General features: G+C 35.5%; 1 protein-coding gene across 1 annotated transcript in view; it reads right to left on the bottom strand.

Moving 5' to 3' along the window:
• Window positions 1–417: 417 nt before the first annotated feature.
• Window positions 418–19,818, bottom strand: part of OLA1 (Obg like ATPase 1) — a 96,462-nt gene continuing 77,061 nt past the window's right edge. The window contains exons 7-10 of the mRNA XM_069861099.1: window positions 7,922–8,062; window positions 7,139–7,235; window positions 4,947–5,069; window positions 418–942 (exon numbers count right to left, since the gene is read on the bottom strand). Coding sequence (XP_069717200.1) covers window positions 841–942; window positions 4,947–5,069; window positions 7,139–7,235; window positions 7,922–8,062 — 463 coding nt within the window. The 3' untranslated portion in view covers window positions 418–840. The remainder of the gene's footprint in view (window positions 943–4,946; window positions 5,070–7,138; window positions 7,236–7,921; window positions 8,063–19,818) is intronic.

Raw genomic sequence — 19,818 nt, 5'->3', positions numbered from 1 at the left:
ACACCGTCAGGCACCGCCGCTCCAGCTTCCACAATTTAATAATTTCAAGGCAAGAATGAAATACTTTTTCAAAATAATTTCAGAAAAAAAGCTTCAAAGATAACATGATTTTTCCACATATATTTGCTCTCTCCAGTAAAAATAATTTACACTGCATCATTCTTATTATCCTTAGTATCATCTTTCTGTGAACGTCCATCTACAGATTCATTAACTTTTTTGAGACAAATCATTGGCATCCTAATCTTCTGATTCCCATGAAAGACTCACTTTCGAGATACAATTGCAGCTGCCCCACACTGCCAGTTACTGTATCGTACACGTCTTAAAAATTCTGTAATCAGCATCCACCAGGTGCCGTATCGCATTCAGCACACCACAGTCAGTCAATACAGACATCCCCAAACACACCAAGGCTGGTTTTGTCAAATGTTTTATTGAGTGTAGACATCTGGAGTACTGTAAAACATGCATTATCTGTAGATTCAAAAAGGAGCAAGCCACATTGTCCTCACTGTCAAACGTGTCAGGCTTGGCATACATGATGGAGATTAATGAAGTATCATGAGAGTAATATGGTTCCTGAAAAGCTTCTACAATTTGGAGTAGGGTCTTAATCGTTTGAAATGCAAAGCTGTTCACATTTAGTGAACTTGCATGTTCGCTGGAGGTGCCATATTTTAATTCAAAACAAACAAGAATAATTTCAGTGGGGGGAGGGGAAGTTCCCTAGGTAGAAACTGTATGCTTTTTGTTTCCAGATATTCCATCCTAAGTAAAAATTCATATGCTTCCTGAATCAGCACAGTTTATTTGTGAGCAATGAACAATATTTGATATTCATTTCTTCTTGGGTTGTTGAGGTGTATTAAATTTAAAGAAGATAATATCTCCATCTTCCACTATGTAATTTCTGCCTTGTTGTCTGTATTTTCCAGCAGCCTGTAAAAACACCAGACAAAAGGAAAATGGGTTATTTCATTAGACATTTTATGGTATTTTGGTAAAGAAATGATACTACTTCAGCTTCAGAGTTTGTCAGCCACAATACTCCTCGGTTTAACCTGATTTGGTTTTACACAAATATAAAATACATACAAAATTAATTTAACCTCCACTGAACTGGTGCTGCTTAAATGCCATCTACATTATATAGTGGTAAATCTGTAAATATTGGCAAAACTATAGGAGCTGTGTTAGTGTCCTTTATCTTTTTTTTTTTTTTCGCTTTCAGACTTTTTTTTCCTTCATCTAAAAAACCTGCAGATGGCAAACACTGGTGGCAAGAATCTAAAATATTATTGCTGGAAAGGGTGATCGGCAATAGTTTGCAGCATGGCTATTAAACAGGTGTGTGAACCACTTCTGAGCAGCTCCAGCAAAGGACAAGTGAGTACTGTCAAGACGAAAGATGGGAACACTATGCAGAAGTCACACCTGTACATGGCTCATGCTTCGAGTGGGGCTCTCTTGTCTGCTTGCAACCTGATAATGAAGGACTGAGAAGCACAAAATACAGGCTCAGCTTTTCTGTCAGAAATTTCCTTTAAAAGAAATTTGTTTCAGAAGGACAGATATAAAAGCAGATATAGGCTGTGAAACCAGGATATGAGGGGAAGGCATGTAGACCAGAGACATGAAAAGGAAATTCATTATGAAAATGCTGTACTTAAGGAGAGCAGAAAATAGGCAAGGAATCTATTAAATATCAGTACTCCACACACTAGAATTTATTATATTTTTCTATCTTTATCTTGTAATTAAACTTTGTATTATAGATGCTACAGAGAAGCTGTGGCATTAGGACTGACAGACTGGGCGGGAGGTGGTCCGCAGAAGCATTTATCTTGAAAAGTGATCTACAGCATGGAAAAGTTGAGAGCTTCTGCTTTAGTTCAATAACCATTCCTGTTTTGAAGTTTTCTCTTGCAGGAGAAAGTGCTTCCATGCAAGACCTCACTGTGCCATTATTCTCAATGACACTATCACAGTGGTGGCATGCTAAGATCCCATTACAGGAAAGCTGTTAACTAATGACCTTAGTTGCAGTAGAACAGATCAGATTAATGGTTCATAGTTAACTTAAGACACCTTTCTTTCACAAAACCTGCTCTGTAAAGCAATGTGTTCCTCCATATTGCCGTCTAGGAATTTAGAAGCTCTATAATCTTGTTGCTGCCATTCTTTATTTAAATGTTGTCACCAGGGATGCTAGACTACAGAAAATGCCAGATAAAATAGCCCCAACAATAAATATATAGTGCAACAGTAATTGACCTTATCCCATATGACACTATTGATAAATACTAAATAGGACTTTGCAAGTGCTTCTGCATCTCCCCCTCCCCCAGAAATTTGTTTAGACTGTAAAAGGTTTACTTTCAAGTAGTCCTAGTAGTTCACTCCTTTGAAGATCCTAATAATGCTCAAAGTCAAGAGTAATTAGAGTAATTGAGGGCATAAACACTAATAAAACAGTGCTGTAAAAATCATCAGCAAGAGTAAGCTGCAGGCACAGGTACAGGGACATTTTACAGCTGGATAGATTTATTACTCACAAATATTTGTAGAAAAAACTGACCTCCACAAGTAACAATGCAGATTCTTACAGCACTCTATTGCACACTGTCAAAGTAACAAAGACTTCTCTAATTAAATACATTTTGACACACTAATGCCAGTTTATGTATTTTTGTTACCAGTTTACAGTTAATTAAAAGTGACAGTGTTCCTTTAAATTCTCTAGAGACCATTTAATCCATTTCCATTGCTATCAGAAACACTGGTTGAAAAAATCAATACCCATTTGTGAATCTTGAGTATGTATTAAACAAGACACGTCTAACCAGTTCATTTGCACTTGAAAGCAGCCATCTGTAGAAGCCAGCTTTGCCTAAGCAGATATGATTGCTAATAATGTGATATCCCTGTAGACTACAAAGCCCACACAGAGCTATTCAGTGTATAGTTCACAGCTCTGGCATTAAATTAGTTATGCTGTACTGGTGTTAGACACACACAAAATCAAACTTAAAAATCGATCAACTTGATAACATACAAAGCAAGCAACTCCCATTACGACTGTTATTTCAGCTGACTCCTAAAAGCTCCCAAATTTAATTTTGAAATTTACCAGCAATATAAAAGTAATTAGCATTGTGTATGGCATGAAACATTGTATTAAATGCAAATCAGAAAAGACTAGAGTAATATAATGCATTTTTTTTCTAAAAGCAAGGGTTTTTTTTTCTAATCTTAATTTAAAAACTGAGTAATGAATGCAAACATTCTTGCTTTACAGATACTTAAAAACAATAAAAACTGAATCATCAAATATAATTTGAACCTGGCAGCTTGATGTCTAGAGTCATACATTGTGAAAAGCAAATAAAAACATATAAGTAAAATACTTAACTGACTAATTTAATAAGTATTAACTGATACAGCTTCTCAGGGAAAACACTCAGATTTGAGCTTCAAGAACTGTTGCTGGCAAAATCTGAATCTTGGTTACATAAAGTGGTTTCTAACTGCAGAATATTAGATTTATTTATAGCTGTGGTTTCACTTTACAACTACAACTCTACTTCCCTTTTCGTAAGGCAGTTCACATGCCGCAACGAACCAATTATACTGGGATTTTTTTTCCCCTCACTTCCTGGGGTTCAAACAAACCTATTAAAGTCCCGCTGCTCAGTATGATCTTCCTTAGTGATACCACTGAGAATAAGCTGAATCTGAAATCATAGTTTTGCATACCTTTCAAGCTATCAAATAGCAAACAATGAAGCCGAACCTTTTAAATTCTTTAACACATTATAGTGTGTAGGAACCTTCAGGTACTGAGATTAATTAAATTAAACTGATGTGTTTTGCAATTGCAACTTTATAAAACACAAATCTTAATAAAACAACAAGAATGGCAAATGAGAAATCAAACGTGTGTGACATAAAGGTAAGTTTCTCTGCTTAAGGAAAGGGGAAATAATATTATATGAACACAGAGAAATCCAGCTTTTCTTACGGCATTTATTTGCCATGTACAAGTTCATTTCATATTTAATAACTTCAAAACAGATATAATTTATCGGCTATAAGAAGGGCACAACTTTGGGCACCCAATCAGTCTCTGCCCTCTAGTGTTGAGAAAGCAGATAAAACTCTTCTTAATAGCAGTGTCACTACAAAGAAGTGTGAGCTCAAGAAAAAAAGTTTTTCATTAAATATCTTCACTGTCTGTTCAACTGAGCAACTAGGAAACTTGACCTACTGTAATATGTTTTCATGGACTACATACAACTGTAACTGGCACAATCAAAGTAAGGCATGGCATTTTTTAATAAGACATCAAAGGGTAAATTAATTAAACACTGAAATAGTAAATTTTAAGATTCTAATTATGGCTATCAGAGTCTAGGAGTGGAATCTACTATTCCTGGAAAAAGGTACATTTTTATAATACAGTATTTTCTTAACCATTTGCATCCAACATCTGTAATACCTTCACTGCAAACCCAAAACATGATGACTCATTATTTGAAGAAACAGGTCTCTTGCATTTCCTTTTAGAAGTGATTAAAAAAAAATCTTCTATCTCATCTCAAAAACTTGATTTTTAAAAAACAAGTTCATTTTAAAGCTTTTTAAATTCTAAACACTAACAAGTAAATAACAACAAAAAAACCCAGCATGGCATTGGGTCTTAGTGTTGACACTTGGTCTACAACCTGTCATATCTTGGATACTGAAATAGTTGCATTCCTGTTCAGCAAGTTGATGCATTTGAATTTGAATCCTAAGTAAAAAATGAAAATAGGTTTTTGCCTATTGCTAGAGGTGACCGTTCAGATTTGCTTAACACCAAGAACTTCTTTCCAATGAAAAAGACTTGAAATGGAAAAATGGCGCACATGGAGGAGAAGAGAAGAGAAAGAAGGGAGGCTCACCTTGACAGCAGCTTCTGAACCTCCTTCTTTAAAATCTTCATATTTCATTACTTCAGCCATAATGAATCCCTTTTCAAAATCCGTGTGAATCTTCCCTGCTGCCTGAGGAGCCTTCGTCCCTTTCTGTCAAAGGAAAGACCGGAAGAAAATTACTTGCATCTAAGAAGATTGATTGCAGGAAAGGGGTTTCTCCCTTTTGATATGCTTTCGGGATCTGCTGAAACTTTGTTTCACATCAGTTAAAATACCATGCATACAGCTGGGTAATTCTCAATATTGGGACACAGAGATAGATGCCTTCATCACAGATAAACCAACTGATACTACAGAAGGGCAGCTTTGTTTTTCCTAATAGGTATCAATAGAAGTATTGATTTTAGAAACCATAATTGTGTTTTGTTGTGGGATTCACTTCGATCCCTAGCTCTTCATGCAGAAGGCAAGGAAAATAAAGATTTTTTTAAATAACTTTCAAAATCTGAATTACTCAAGACTTTTACTTACATCCAGGTATTTTCCACTATAACATCCTCTGGCAAACAACGTTCATAATCAAAAATTATTTCTGCATCTCAAGTCCCACATATTAGCTTATTTTTATTTCAGAAAAATTTTATTAAGTCTAATATAGAACACAATGAGAATTCTTACCAATACATCAACAACTGAATCACTAAAAAATAATATAGAGGCAATTATTATAAAATAATTGCAGTTTATGCAATAGAGGAGAACGCATTCTAACTGCATGTCTTAAATTACAAGCACATACATTCTGTGCACATACAACCATGGGAGAAATTTGAGAAATAATGGTGACCTAAAGGCTGCTTAATAAAGCATGTTAAAGTGCTAAGGAGTCTGACAGTGTAAAGCACAGTTTTTACAATAAAAGATGTATTGGGCTAATATGGCTACTCACTGATGCTTACCTGACTAAATATCTTTGCACATTAAATCAAAGATACTTATAATCAGTCTTAAGATAAAACAGCTTTCATATTTTCTAATAAAAAGCAAGCATTTCTCCTACAGAAAACAGTGGAGTTTCAGAGCGTGCTTTTAAAAACTATGGCAAAAATCAGAACAGAAAAACTTCTGCTTTTATATTATTTTGGTAGCTATTACAGGGACTTTAGCTAGCAGTTATCATGTAAGAAGTGATGAGATGAAAAGGCTAAAAAATAAATGCGCTTTTAGGAAAAAAGTTTAACATACTAAAATACATATGCAAACATCTTTAGATATATTAATAAAAATATACATTTGCTGGAAATCATGTTGATAAATGAAAACAAAGTAATTCAATTGAAAGAAAGTAAATACAGCACTGAAATACACTGCACAGCACTGAATACACTGATACAAAAAAATAAAAGCTCAATGACAGATTTGCACCCCCAAAATTTCACATTTTTGTAATGTTTAAGATACAGTTTGGAACTATATGCATTTAAAAATATTTTTCAATACTAATCTTTATATTATAATATATTTACATTCAAAGGCAAACCACTACAGCTCAGCACTTACTGTCCTCTGGGAATAAATTAGTTGATCTCTATAGCTATAATCATTCTACATCAACATTTAAAATACATAATATAATTTTAGGTATTACATAAGTTCCCAGATAAACATACAAACTACCAAAATAAACCAGGTATAAATATTAAAGTCAGTAAAAGGCCTGAATTACTGCACACCGATTTTAGGTTTTTGAGCGCAACTGTGTATCCATGAGAAATATAATGATGTTATATTGCTTTTATTGCTGAAAATGTAATCCAAGCAAACCAAAGGAGGAATGAACCACCCGCAACCCAAACAAACTTAGTGAATACAAAATGAAAAGCAACATCAATTTCACTGCAGACAAACCCAGTCACACAGATTAAGCAAGCACAATACTGGTACGTCTTATCTCTGACCACAGGAGGAGGGTAGACAGATTCTACAGGATGAAGAAATTCAGACTATGTAATAGGCAGAATCAATTGTTACCTGCCTCAATCAATGCAGCTCCACTTTCACTGTTCAGCAGCTCACAAATAATTAAAGTTATCCTGGACAAAAACCTCATCTGTAATGACTAGCTAACCGCCACCATGACAAACTTCAAAGTCAGTGATATCAATCTGAATTCAATAGTGTGGAACTGGATATAGCTGATGAATAAGTATGAATCTTACCCTGATGGTCCATGCACGCACTTCATCTGGGCCTGCAGTGAAAAAGTATTCTAGTTGGAGTGCTGCATATCCAGCCTTAATGATCTTTGCTAAAGCACTGAAAAAAAATAAAAGTAATCCAATTCATTCAATATATACAAATAAAACAGCTAAATGCCCCAAGTAATCAATTTACATGGAAAGATATAATGGATTTTGAAGACACCAAGTCTACTTTTAAATACAGCAATAATCACAGTAGCCTTTTTCTTTGAACTCTTGTCAGAGGAACTACTTTTTTTACTGCAGCATCATAAAGACAGTATTTTGATTTGTTTATTTGGCAGGGTATGGAAATACAGGATAAATGTAAATCAACCTATCAGGCAGCACTTTTGGTCTCAAGCAATTTTCAGGACTCCAGGTCATGAAAGCAAAAATGCTTGACTGAAATTCAATAATGAAACAATTTACTATAGTTCTTCAGAAAAATTATGGCAAAATTTTCTCCACTATCCCTGTTCCCCATGGATGACTAAACAGTTTTGGTGATCATTCCTTCTCAAAAATATACATAACTAATACCTATGTTATAATTAAAACACTGTACAGAGATGACAGATGACAGTTAAAAACTTAATTTAAAATAAATCTTTTCACTCTGTCTCATGGTAAAGAAAGGAGAAGATTCTCTCTTTATAATGGTAATTACTCTGTCATTTATTATTCTATCAGCGCAAGCAATTAAATTACTGCAAGGAAATAGTTGATAATAAAGTGTAGGGAAAATGAATGCTAATTAACCTTTGTGTCACGTTCTCTTCCAGATACTTCTGTTTCTCCTCAGCACTCATATCTTGCAACTTGAGTTCCAAGGCCCCACTAAAAGGAATGACCAAAGCACCCGGGTCGTGCTTGTCCACCCACTCTTTAATTTTTATCAACCTGTAGACAACAAAGGGCACAACATTATCTTGTAGTGCATGCATGGCTGTACCACATTCATTATTATCAAGTAGCACATACATATTCATAAGAATTGCACGGTTTTATGATGCCATCTTTTTGTGTATTGCTTTCCAAGGTCAAGGCATTAACAGGCAGCAATTGCTTCAGGTGTACTCCATTAACATTTCACTGTTTCTTGGTTTCTGTTTGCCATTTAATCTATTAGAAACAGGTATAAGTTGAGATGATAACTAGGTTTTTGGTAGAGGTTAAATACTTGCAATCTAAAATGCTAACTGAATAAAACTTCATAGATTTGAGAACGCACATTTTTCTGAGACTTCCAAGAGTGCTGTTTATCAAATGCAATAAAACTGAGGGTCTCCCTCAGACTTCTTTTTTTCCTTTTTTAAAAAAACAAGCAAACACCAAACATCTTTGTGGCAAGGGCAGCTGGTGTCCGCAGACAGAAAAGAACACTGCACTCCATAAACTCATAGACAGCAAGCAGCACCCTGCTTTTTGTGGCTTTTGATCTTGGAGTATGCCATAGCTAATGAATAGAGGGCTGCGTTTTTACTAGTGTCTCCCATTTTTCTACTATCTCCCCAGGACAAAGCTTCTAGATATTACACTACTATTATTTTTAAATAAAGAAACAAACTTCCTATTCCTCTTTATTTTCAGTAACTGGCAGCATCACTAACAGTTCGCTGTACATCTAATATTTATCTTTAGTTGAATGAAATGAGATATTTATGGTGCTGGTTTCTGAATGTTCAATATCCTATTAAAAATTAAGAAATCTTTGCAGCAATAGCCAACGTTTAAACAATCTTTAAACGCAAGCATCACATTCATAGCTGCAAATGCTATTTACTTTCATTTTAAGGAAGACACTCATAAATTACCTGTAAGGAGTTCCATGTTATTTTTAGGGGACTATTTCTGAACAGGTATGAATGTAAGAATGACAAGTCTGTACGTTCAGCGAGAAAACACAAGAGACACGGGAACACTTCCTGTACAGTGAGACACAAAGTACTTTGGGTGCCAGAGACATTTCAAGACCTGAAGCACCCACCATACAGCACAGGGGTTTATGCTTGCTGAGTTCTTTTTCTTAGTCCTGCTAATCTCCAAAATTTAGACCAAGGTTTTAACTGCTATTATACTAATGTGCTTTGAAACTGTGGCCTGCAAACCTTTAAATAATCAATGCAAATGTCACTTCAGAAAAAAATGAACAGAACCACAAGTTCATCAACACACATTTGTCAAAGAAAATAGCAGGGGATCAGAGCTATTATGAGATTAAGTGCATGGCCCACTGAGTAGGGCTTTGGATGGGACAAAGAATATAAAAGTTCACTCAACAGTTTTCACACGTTTGTTATATAAGTCTGGTCTTCTATCATCTACTTATGTAAATACCCCATCAGTGGTTTTCAATCCTCATTATACTAATCTTTTTTTCCTCCAGCTATCCAATGAAAATATAGCCTGGGATCCAGCACTGATACTGAAACACTATTGCCTTGAGAAATGTCTGAACCGAAAATCACCATTAAGGTGCAATTCTGAATGTGACATGTGACATTTATCAGCACTTCTAAAAGTTACATTTGTAGTTAATTAATTTATTTTGGCTAACAAACTGGACAGCAAAGTTGAAAGCTTACAAATGCCAATCTCTTACTGAAAATGTATCTAGAAATGAATCTGCTGTTTATAAGTGTACTTCAGCATCTGTGCATACATTTTTTTAAGAAAGCATATAACACTGGTCTCTAGACTAATTACATAATGCACTAGGAGAAAGACAGAATGAAATATGTAAACTTGAAAAAGTGAAATGAGCATGAAAGTAATGTCAAAAATTGGATTCAAATTATTTTTGGTAAATATGGTCATCGCAACTAAAACTAAGAACTATTGTGGAACAACAAGATAAGAAATAATTACTTTGGCTAAAACACCAATTCAGAACAATAATAGTCTTAGACTGTCATTTTAACAGCTTTTCTATTGAGTCCTTAGAGGGATTATTTGCATTCCTCAGGTATTCTATTGTACAATTCAGATGAATAAAGACTTACAAATCATTCCTCTACCGCCAGTGTGAGACTTTGATCCAGTGAATACACCATTGTACCTTAACTATAATTGGCAAAAAACCTGACAGTGTAGAGCATCACAAGCTTAATAACAAAAGAGAATATCTCAAAGTGTTGACAGATGATCTTCATAATGCAGGAGCAGAGCTGGTACATTTTAGCAATAAATGAGCACTGAGGTCTAAAGGTCTCTGAAGTGACTGACATCAGACCTGCAACAGCCTCACTAAAAGAATGAGGTACTGCATCCCACTCTGTACAGACAGTCAGGTTCTCTGCCTTTCACTTCTGTGACTTTCAATGTCACAGGAATTACTAAGAAGTACCAAGGAATTCCCCTAATGGTGATCAAAATAAAGAAAACAAAAAAAAAATCAACACTCAATTATAAATACTGATATATTTTTGAATGGAATCTTCCCTGAACCAAAACCACTTGACCAACAATCAATGAATTAACAGTGCAAGTTGGCTTTCCTGTTAGGGATAACCAAGCATGCTAAATAAAACAAAATTCTCTTGACAAACAATGTCAAATCTGTTTTATTCAAGCACGTAATTTTTCCATGGACATGCTGTATGCATATATCTCTGTAAAAGGAGAGCATGAGTACACTCCTTTGGGCCTGTGTTAAGATAAGCAAATCCTGGAGTCTCTCCCCAATATTTCATGCTCTACTTGATAACGAATGATACCAGCTACTGAATTTTAGGCTGAAAGAAAAGCCTACTCAAGTTTAGGAAATTCTAAATTCAAAAAAAAGGGAGGAAAAAACCCACACCGCTAAAATGTAACAAAATGCAAAGTAAACAAACAAAACCCCAGTAAAACTGGCTGCATGAATGACCATGATTAACAGCTGAAACCACTTTAAGAAACAAGAAAGTGCTCAAGATGAAAACCTTTCTCGACAAATTAAATTGAAAACTATGTGCAAACAGTGTACACACTAAAAGCAAGAAACCTCATCCTTTTTTGTAATTAGGTTTCTAAAAATGCTGCTGTTAGTAGAGTTAAAAATAATTCTTATTATAAAACATGAAGTAGAAAGAGGAAAGAATTCAAGTGCAGCTCAGCAGTAACAGCGAGAGAACTCTCTGAGCACTTCTGGGCATCCAACAGCCTTCTATTGAGGTGGCTTGGTTCTTCCCTCCATGTGCCTCTGTGGCGAGAAGTGTGGCAACAGCAACTACAGAGGGTTCTTGAATTGAAATTTGATTCTATTCACCACAAATAGACAAAATATCCTTTCTGGAAAACTCAATTCAAAAGATTCATGTAAAAAAACTGACAGAAGAACGAAGCCAGATCTGAACAATTTGCAAGTGAAGACAGCACTCAAAATTCTGACCAGGGAAAACAGCTAAGAGGAATTAAGATGCTCACTTACACCCAACACTGTTACTGTTGGCTGATACGGAGAGAAGAAAGAACAAAATCACGTCAGCCTATCTACTAACTCAGGAGGCTGTGTATACCAAGATATTTTTTGCCATTATTACATTCCAAAATTTGATGAAGGCATCATTTAAAGGCATATCAGTTTTAACTCTGCATCAGCCTGACAAGGAAAAAGTAAATGAAAGCAGCCAGTGACTTCAAGTGCAGAAGGACTTGAAGAGTTAGCAATGACAACTAGCAGAGTTAACTCCCGATACTAATACAGGATGCAGAACAGACCTCAGAGAAAGGTTTAAAAATGAGGGCACTCACTGAGAAGGCCAATAAGCAAAGAGCACCAGAAATGGGAGTTGTGCAGAAGGGAGCACCTGTACTTTAAAACGGGGATGGTTCCTGAGGCAGAAGGAACCAAAACCTGCAGACAACCGAAAGAGGTACAAAAGTTGCAGAATGTACATTAATTACAAATCAATATTTGACAGAGTTTCACATGAGAAATGCAGCTGAGAACAGAGATAGAGTTCAGATCATAAGCAGTGATGGAAGAGAGAAGCTGCAGTGAGAACTTAAGCCAAGTGGACATCTGCAAGACAAGATGATCTGAAAATCTGACCCCTGAGAAAAAAAGGTGATTTGTGAAAGTATGCTTTTGCACACGCAAGACTAAAAAAAAAACTAACTCATGGAAGAGAAACAATTTCTGTTCTACACCTGAAAAAGCATGGCAGGGAAGAAGAAAATACCAGGCAGCACTACAGGGAGAAACAGATGTTGATAATGAGATAAAAAATCAAACTAAGTCATCGAAACATACAAGTCTGAAAAAAGGTCTACAGATAGGAGTGAGAACAAGAGGACCTAGCAATTCCAAAAGGCAGTTTGAGCAACCCCAGATTTTTAAACCTTTCAAACTCAATCTGTTTGGTGCTTTGTTCCCAACTGTTGAAAAGTTTTCTATACATGTAGCCTAAGCCACATTTATTTCAATTTAAATGCATTCATTTAACTGAGCCTATACACTACGGAATGGGAATACACACTCCCTATTTCTTTACAGCAGTATTTTACATACTTAAAAGCTGAGATCTTTCTTGTTTATTTTGATCTTTCCTCCTGAGCCACATATTACTTCTAAATTTGAACCTTTTTCTGGACTCAACAATTGGTCTAAAAGTCCCTGGAAGCATACAATAACTAATGCACTCCTCAGAGCTCTCAATAGTAATAACAATATCTTATAAGCATTAAAAATAGCTAGAAGATTAACTCACACATCTTTCAACGATTCTCCTGTTTATAAAACCCGGTATAGCCTGTGCTTTTTTGTGACAGCACTGCAACATTATCTCATGCTCAATTTGTAACTTATTGTATGACCCTGCTTGACTAAATATTCTTAATAATATATTTGCATAGTTGATTATTTCTGCATAAAATCCTTCTCAGAAGCTGCACCGTAGCTCTTTTTTTCCCTACTGATTCCTTCCATTTCTTGATGTGTTCCTGTACTCTAATTTTTTTTTCTATATACACCTGGACATCTGCCAGTTTGGGGTCATCTACAGGTTTAATAAGAATGCTCATCATCCGGCTCATTAATGGAAATACATAACAGTATTCAACCACCAGCCACTTCTGCAGATCTCATAATGAGATATTCTTCCTATTTGGAAAGTGAACCACTGATAACTATACTGTATGCATTACTTTCCAACCAGTCTTGCATGCTCAACTTCCAGTAGTTTCCATCTAGCCAATATCTGTTATCTTGTTTATGAGGCCATTGTAATGCATTGAAACCTACAAGGGCTTAATAAAAATCCCAAAAGGTAGTGGAGTGTATTTTATCCACTATGTGCAGGGCCATTAAATCTATCACAAACAAAACATTAGTCAACTGACAATTTAGACAAGTAATAAACAGCCAACATGAATTTGTGAAGACAATCGGGTTGCTCCTAGGTGACTAAAAGCACTTTAATTGTTCCAACAGTTTTCTTTAATTTAAAGGAGATTTCAGTGACTTAATGTCTTGTTTCTTCTTTTCTCTTTGTAGTTTTATTTTATCTTTTGAAGCTTCACCCATTATCCACCACTTATCTAAAATGATGATAAATTAGGCAATGATTATTATTCTTGCTAGGTTGCAAAACATTCTACTACGAATACTACTAGGTTTAGTTGATTTGGTGGGATGGAAGAGGAAGATCTAAATTACCCTAGCACCAGTGCTGTGCGACACAGTTCATAAGAGATGCCCTTCCCTTCTGTTTTGTTAGCATGCACAGACTCCACAAAGATCAGATCCTACTGTTCTCAATGCTATATGCATATATAGAGATGTATATGTATTCTTACATAAATGAGAAACGTTCACAGCCTGAGGGGTGATGCAGGAACAGGAGAAGACTGTTAAGGTCAGGAGTACCTTAAGTTAGCCTGTCCCCCCAAAAAAGAGCAACGCCTCGTACCCAGCTTCAATCAGGAATTTTGGTGTTTACTATTGGAGAATGTTTGTACATGACATGACTACTGAGTACAAATTATCCCACACAAGATCACTTAAAAATAGATTCTTCCAGGTAGAAAACAATATTAGTTGACACGGGGGGAAAAAAAACAAGGCAATACACTAGAAAATTCATATGGAAGTATTTTGTGACTTCAAGATATAATTTTGCTAACGAATTGCCTAACATGCATGATAGAAGTATACATTTCTCTGTTTATCTGGTCTAGGAAGCTACCTGGAGATTCTCACTGCTTAATAGTATGCTAGAAACACATGAGGACATGACACTACACTTAGAACTTCATGGTCAAAAAGTGGCCAGTAGTATATCTCATATAGATTCGTCTTAACTGACATGAAACTCATTTAGCTGGTTTGGGTTTGCAAGATGTTGGAAAGAAATAATATCAGAGAACATTGTGTCACCTGTAAATCAAGTACAGACAGCAGTTAAAAGACAAAATACTTTAAAAGCATGAGAAATAAAGCAAGCAAAACAGAAAAATCCAGTTGATGACACAGAACCAAGCCTGAATTAAAAAATATTAAGATGGTAGAAAGAGAGTAAGAAATAGGTAAAATAATCAAGAATCACTTTTTCTGCTAGTCTATACAGAGCTCCCAGTTAGAAAAGATTTCTCAGTACCTCATACAGCAATTTCCATCTAACAAAAGGTCAGTCAAGGTAACCCTATTTTAAACATTCGTAAGAATCATCATTCATGAAGAATAAGATCTTGAAACATATTCCTACAACATTCGTTTCAAATCTAATTTTCAATACTTGAGTAATATCTCTTTATCCAAATTATGATCCCTATTAAAGTGATCAAAACTGATTATCACTTAAACAACAATGAAAACGGTACTACACTGCTGCTGTAGCACCTGCTGATACGTGAAAAGCTTACAGTCTGTAGTTCTCCTTGGTCTGCCAATTCTGAAAATAAATTCTATCTTAACTCAGAGACGAAAAAAAAAAAAAGAAATGGCTGCTGCTATCAGCAAGGATGAAGCACAGTTAAGACAGAACTACTGATGAAACTGCAGAACAATGCAGACGAATTGTGAACACTAAGTTTCACAGTTACAGGAGTAACAGGCTTCACTTGCAGGACACAAATACTTTAAGACAGGAAAGACACCTTTGGAAAGTCACATCTTTTCATTCTTTCTGCTACCATTTATTAAATGCAGAGGTTGGAAAGGTTATCTTGAAAATAATAACAAAATAATTTTTAAAATGCTCATTCATGAACTACAGCAGAAGGAGCAAACCTCAGTCATCGGACTTATAGGCATAGCAATGATGACTGAGCTACTACTACAAATCACTAGAAAGAATCTCTAATCCATAGTCAGGTTTACATTATGGCATGATAATTTTCTTTTGCCAGCTGACAGGGCTTCTTATGTCACATGGAGAACTGCATTCTTAAGGGTCTTGTACAAAAAAAAAGTAGGACAATTCATATTAACACTATTATAGCAAAGTCTCAAGTATATAATGTCATAAAAAGGAACTATAAGCCATGGATAACTTGAATATTTGATCAAATGAACACATGATGCTTTAACAAGAGGAACTTCACATGAAATGCACAATGGACAACATTATTTTAAATTTATATTATTTGATTTTATGTGCTGCGTGCACACAAGCAAATACAAGGCCATACTCCCAAACAAAAAATATAATCTCGTAACACTCCTGTGTAATGAAATATATACAAACATTTGAAGTAAGACTAGTGCTAAATAAAAATCTGCAATGAGTAACACAAATGTAGACTACAACATGTGTTAGTTTTGGCTTTCGCTGATGTCACAGAAATATCCCCCATCAGTTCTTTTAATGAAATATCCTCTCCTGCTCATATTACAGTTGGAGTCACCTTCCTCGCTTCTCAAAAATGAGTCCGTGTGATCTTATTAGCAGAGCCCCTGGAGACTACAGAATTCATATGAATGCTCTCTTTCTCCTTCTGTCACTTGATAATAACTACGTAAGTGTTAAAATAGCAAGAATCAACTATTATCACAATAAGAGCATTAGATTTAAAACAATAAACACTGCTTATTCCCCCTGGCCCCTTAGACCATTACCAGATACTAATGTTTCATGATTACACTATACTACAAGCAATATTTTAAGAAACAATTTTAACAATTCCAGTAATAACCACAGAAGCTGGCAATACTGGACTAAGTTGTAGGCACTGTTTGATGAAGGAAAGATCAAATTTTTTATTAGCCTGGAATATCTTACTCAATAAATCAGAAATTAACTTTGATATTTACCCAGATAAAGAACATTATCTAAGCTATCATTATAGCAATGGAAGAGTTATTTAGTTGAATGGCTAATATTCAAACTATAGCAACTCAAAGAATACAAGACTTAATTTCAGACACTTGATTTAGATACCCAATCTCACCTTGCTTCCTATATAGTTAATGAAGCAGCAGACTCTTCCAAGGGCAATTCAGAGCACTTAAATTAGGGCTCCTGTTCTCACTTCCTTCTTAAAGAATCTTCTGTCACTCCTTTTCATAGGCTGTTTTAGAGACTAACCCTGATCATAAGTGCCCAAGCTGCTCACATAAAACTACGTGGTGTGTCCCAGTCTTACCTCTTGCTGACACATTTCCCCCAAATGTGGTCTAATAAATACAACAGCATATACTGCATTGTCATACGAACATGTCCATGTCCATGCCCAAGCAAAACACTAAATGAGTTAGAGATTTTCACACTGTGCAGAGATGCCTTGCTTGAAATACACTTCACTAATTTGAAAAGCTGTCAGAAAAATGTTCAATTATACAGACACAGTCTGTTTACCTGTCTAAACTATGGTGAAATGGAAAAAAAAATTAACACATCTGAATCATCTACTAAAACATACTTGTCCTAGGGGAACACTAACTTTGATTTTTTTCAGAAGCAGGAATAAGTATCTGGATCAGTGTCCGAAATGACACTCCATTTATCTGTCAGACTGTAAAGGAACTGTTAGACACAAAGATTTTTATGGCTGAAAACGGAATGACGAAGTAAATTTGTCAGAAATTCTGTGGGTGGGTGGATGGGGTGTGTAGAAACACTTGTATTTGCAAACACAAAACTAAAATTTGATTTATTATACACCTACTACTTCATCTATGTTCATTTTCTTTACTATAAAGCTATTTCTTTACCTATATTCACTTTCTTATTGGTTATGGAATTAGGATGCATTCAATGTCCCCAGCAATTTTAACAAAAAAAAAGTTATTTAACTGAAAACAAGTTCCACTTCAAAGTCACAGCACTCTCTGGGATGCTTTATCCTTGCAAACGCTAGCACTAAAAACAACATGATCAAAAAGCCAAACCTAAAATGCAAACTACTTTAATTTTTATTACTCTAGCCCAGAAACCACTTTTCAATACAAAGTAACAACATAAGTCCCAAACCACACTAATTCATGTTCAGACTCCTCCAAGTAAAGAAAAGGCTCCATGCGTGGTGACATACATGGTAGTTGTCAACATAAATGAAAATGTTCATGAAAAAAAACAGGCTGTATAAAGAGTTAATTATAATATTACTATCAATTGCTAGCTTGCACTTGCAAATCTTTCATATCATATAAATGCATTGTTTTTGACATTTCCCTGTAGCTAAACATCATGTCATTTCACTTTTTCAAAGTAGTTCAGACATGCACAGGATACACCATCATGAAAGAGGTCTGATCTACAGTTATAGTCAAAAATAAAACCCTACAACATAAACATGCACTGCCATGGAGAAATTATTTAAAACATTAATCAGCTTCCAAGTAAAAAAAAATAAAAATCCAGACTTCTGACAGCCCCCATAAAGTGACCTTCTGTCTATTCATCCTTTCTATCCAAAACAGCAGTTGAAAACACTTCACCCAATCATGCAACTGAAGACTAAAACAATACATATGCCCAAAGTAACAGTGAAGCTGTGAATTGCATCCAAATGTTTTCTTGCCATTACAAACACCATTTATTTGCTTAAAATAATCACTTACACTCTTTTAGCGTGAGTTGTAAGAAAAATCTCTGTAACTAATGAAAAGCATCATTCCTATTTTAATGCTCAAATGGATTCTTTTTCTATTTCAGAAGTGACATTGAATTTAAGTTTGGAAAAGGCCAGCTCAACAAGCAAGAGCCCTACTAAGTAATACACAGTTAAAAGTAGACCTAGTCAAAAGAAAAATACTAAAAAAATCATAGTGGCAGCTATTCTGGGATAGTCTATGCATTTCTCCACCACAAAGAGTCACTTAACAGATACAATGCTATTGGTTGAGCTATGACACTCGCAAAGAAGAAACGATCACAGAAAATAACCTTGGTAAACAGAAGTGATTTGGTTTAAAGGAAAAAATAAAGCATGCCTTGATAAATTTATTCTCTCATTGATATGACATATGATTTTCTATGCAGGAGAAATATATCTATGAAGTATTTGATAGTGTGCTGTGTGTGAAACTACTCATTCAGCCAGAGTAGAGGTGGAAGTGGATTTGTACAGACTGTACACTGAGTAATACATTGGATCTGTAACAGGAGAACAAACTGGTATTTACGGATATTGTTAATGAAGTTTCACAAGCATTAAACTTAGGACTGATCTTACTTAAATACATTAATGATCTTGACACAAACATCAGCTGCCTGCAAAGTCAACACTTGATACAAGAGCATGAGACAATTTCCTCAAGGGAAATTATTATCGTCATCATCAATTGGAAGTGACATAGAAGGGGGACCACAATGCGTTAGTCTTCATCAGAGCAACTCTAAGCCACCAAGACAATGCAACAAAGGAAAATGTAATCTACAGATCCTACTGGAAATGCTTCACTTAGTTCAACAGGTTGCATTACATCTGCATACAAGGTAATCACGGAAGCATGTGGCTGGAGTAGTATGTGCAGCTCTGCTCAGCTAAATTCGGAACAAGTCTAAGAGTATCAGAAGAAGAGGATCTTCATGTAAATGATGGAGACAGACAGAAAACCAATAATGCTTGCTTTATATGAGTATTGGAGGTAAACACCAATTAGATAAGATACTATTTAATATACAGAGCAAAGCTGCAGAACCACCAATGAAGTAAACCAGCCATGGAAAAACATAGGCTGAAAATTAGCAGAACATTTTCAACCCAAGGTAACAGCAAGATTCTGTGAAAAGCCTCCCAGTACTAAGCACAAACCAGCCAGCTACTGTTTAAAAAAAAAAAAAATCTTAATTAATTTATGAAAGTCATACTGTGTAGTTACCAGCAATAACTGGTTCTGTACTGAATGCAGAGGAGGGATTACAGCAATTTAGGGATTACCATATAGTTATAAGGAAGTACTACACTTCCTGAATTCAGAAGTGCATAAAGGCTCTTCAGAAATGCAAAAGAGAGACAAAGTGGTCTCAATCTCATACAAATCAAGTTCCTACATGTTTTGCAAAAGCCAACGTCTGCACTGGGGAAAGGCACGAAGAAAACCACCATGCATTTGACTTGGCTACACCTAGCCAGCTGACTTGTAGCAGTACGCTGGCAGACTGATCATTGTGCAAGAAGCCTTCCTGAGCCACAGAATATGCTGCTACTTGCTGTTCAGTGCACCACATCCCTACTTTTAAAAGAATGCATATAAATCAGGAGACACTACTGCAAGGAAACAACACTCA

This window comes from Phaenicophaeus curvirostris, chromosome 7 (genome assembly GCF_032191515.1).
Source record: "Phaenicophaeus curvirostris isolate KB17595 chromosome 7, BPBGC_Pcur_1.0, whole genome shotgun sequence".
NCBI classification, from domain to species: domain Eukaryota; kingdom Metazoa; phylum Chordata; class Aves; order Cuculiformes; family Cuculidae; genus Phaenicophaeus; species Phaenicophaeus curvirostris.
This window is presented reverse-complemented; position numbering and strand designations above follow the sequence as displayed.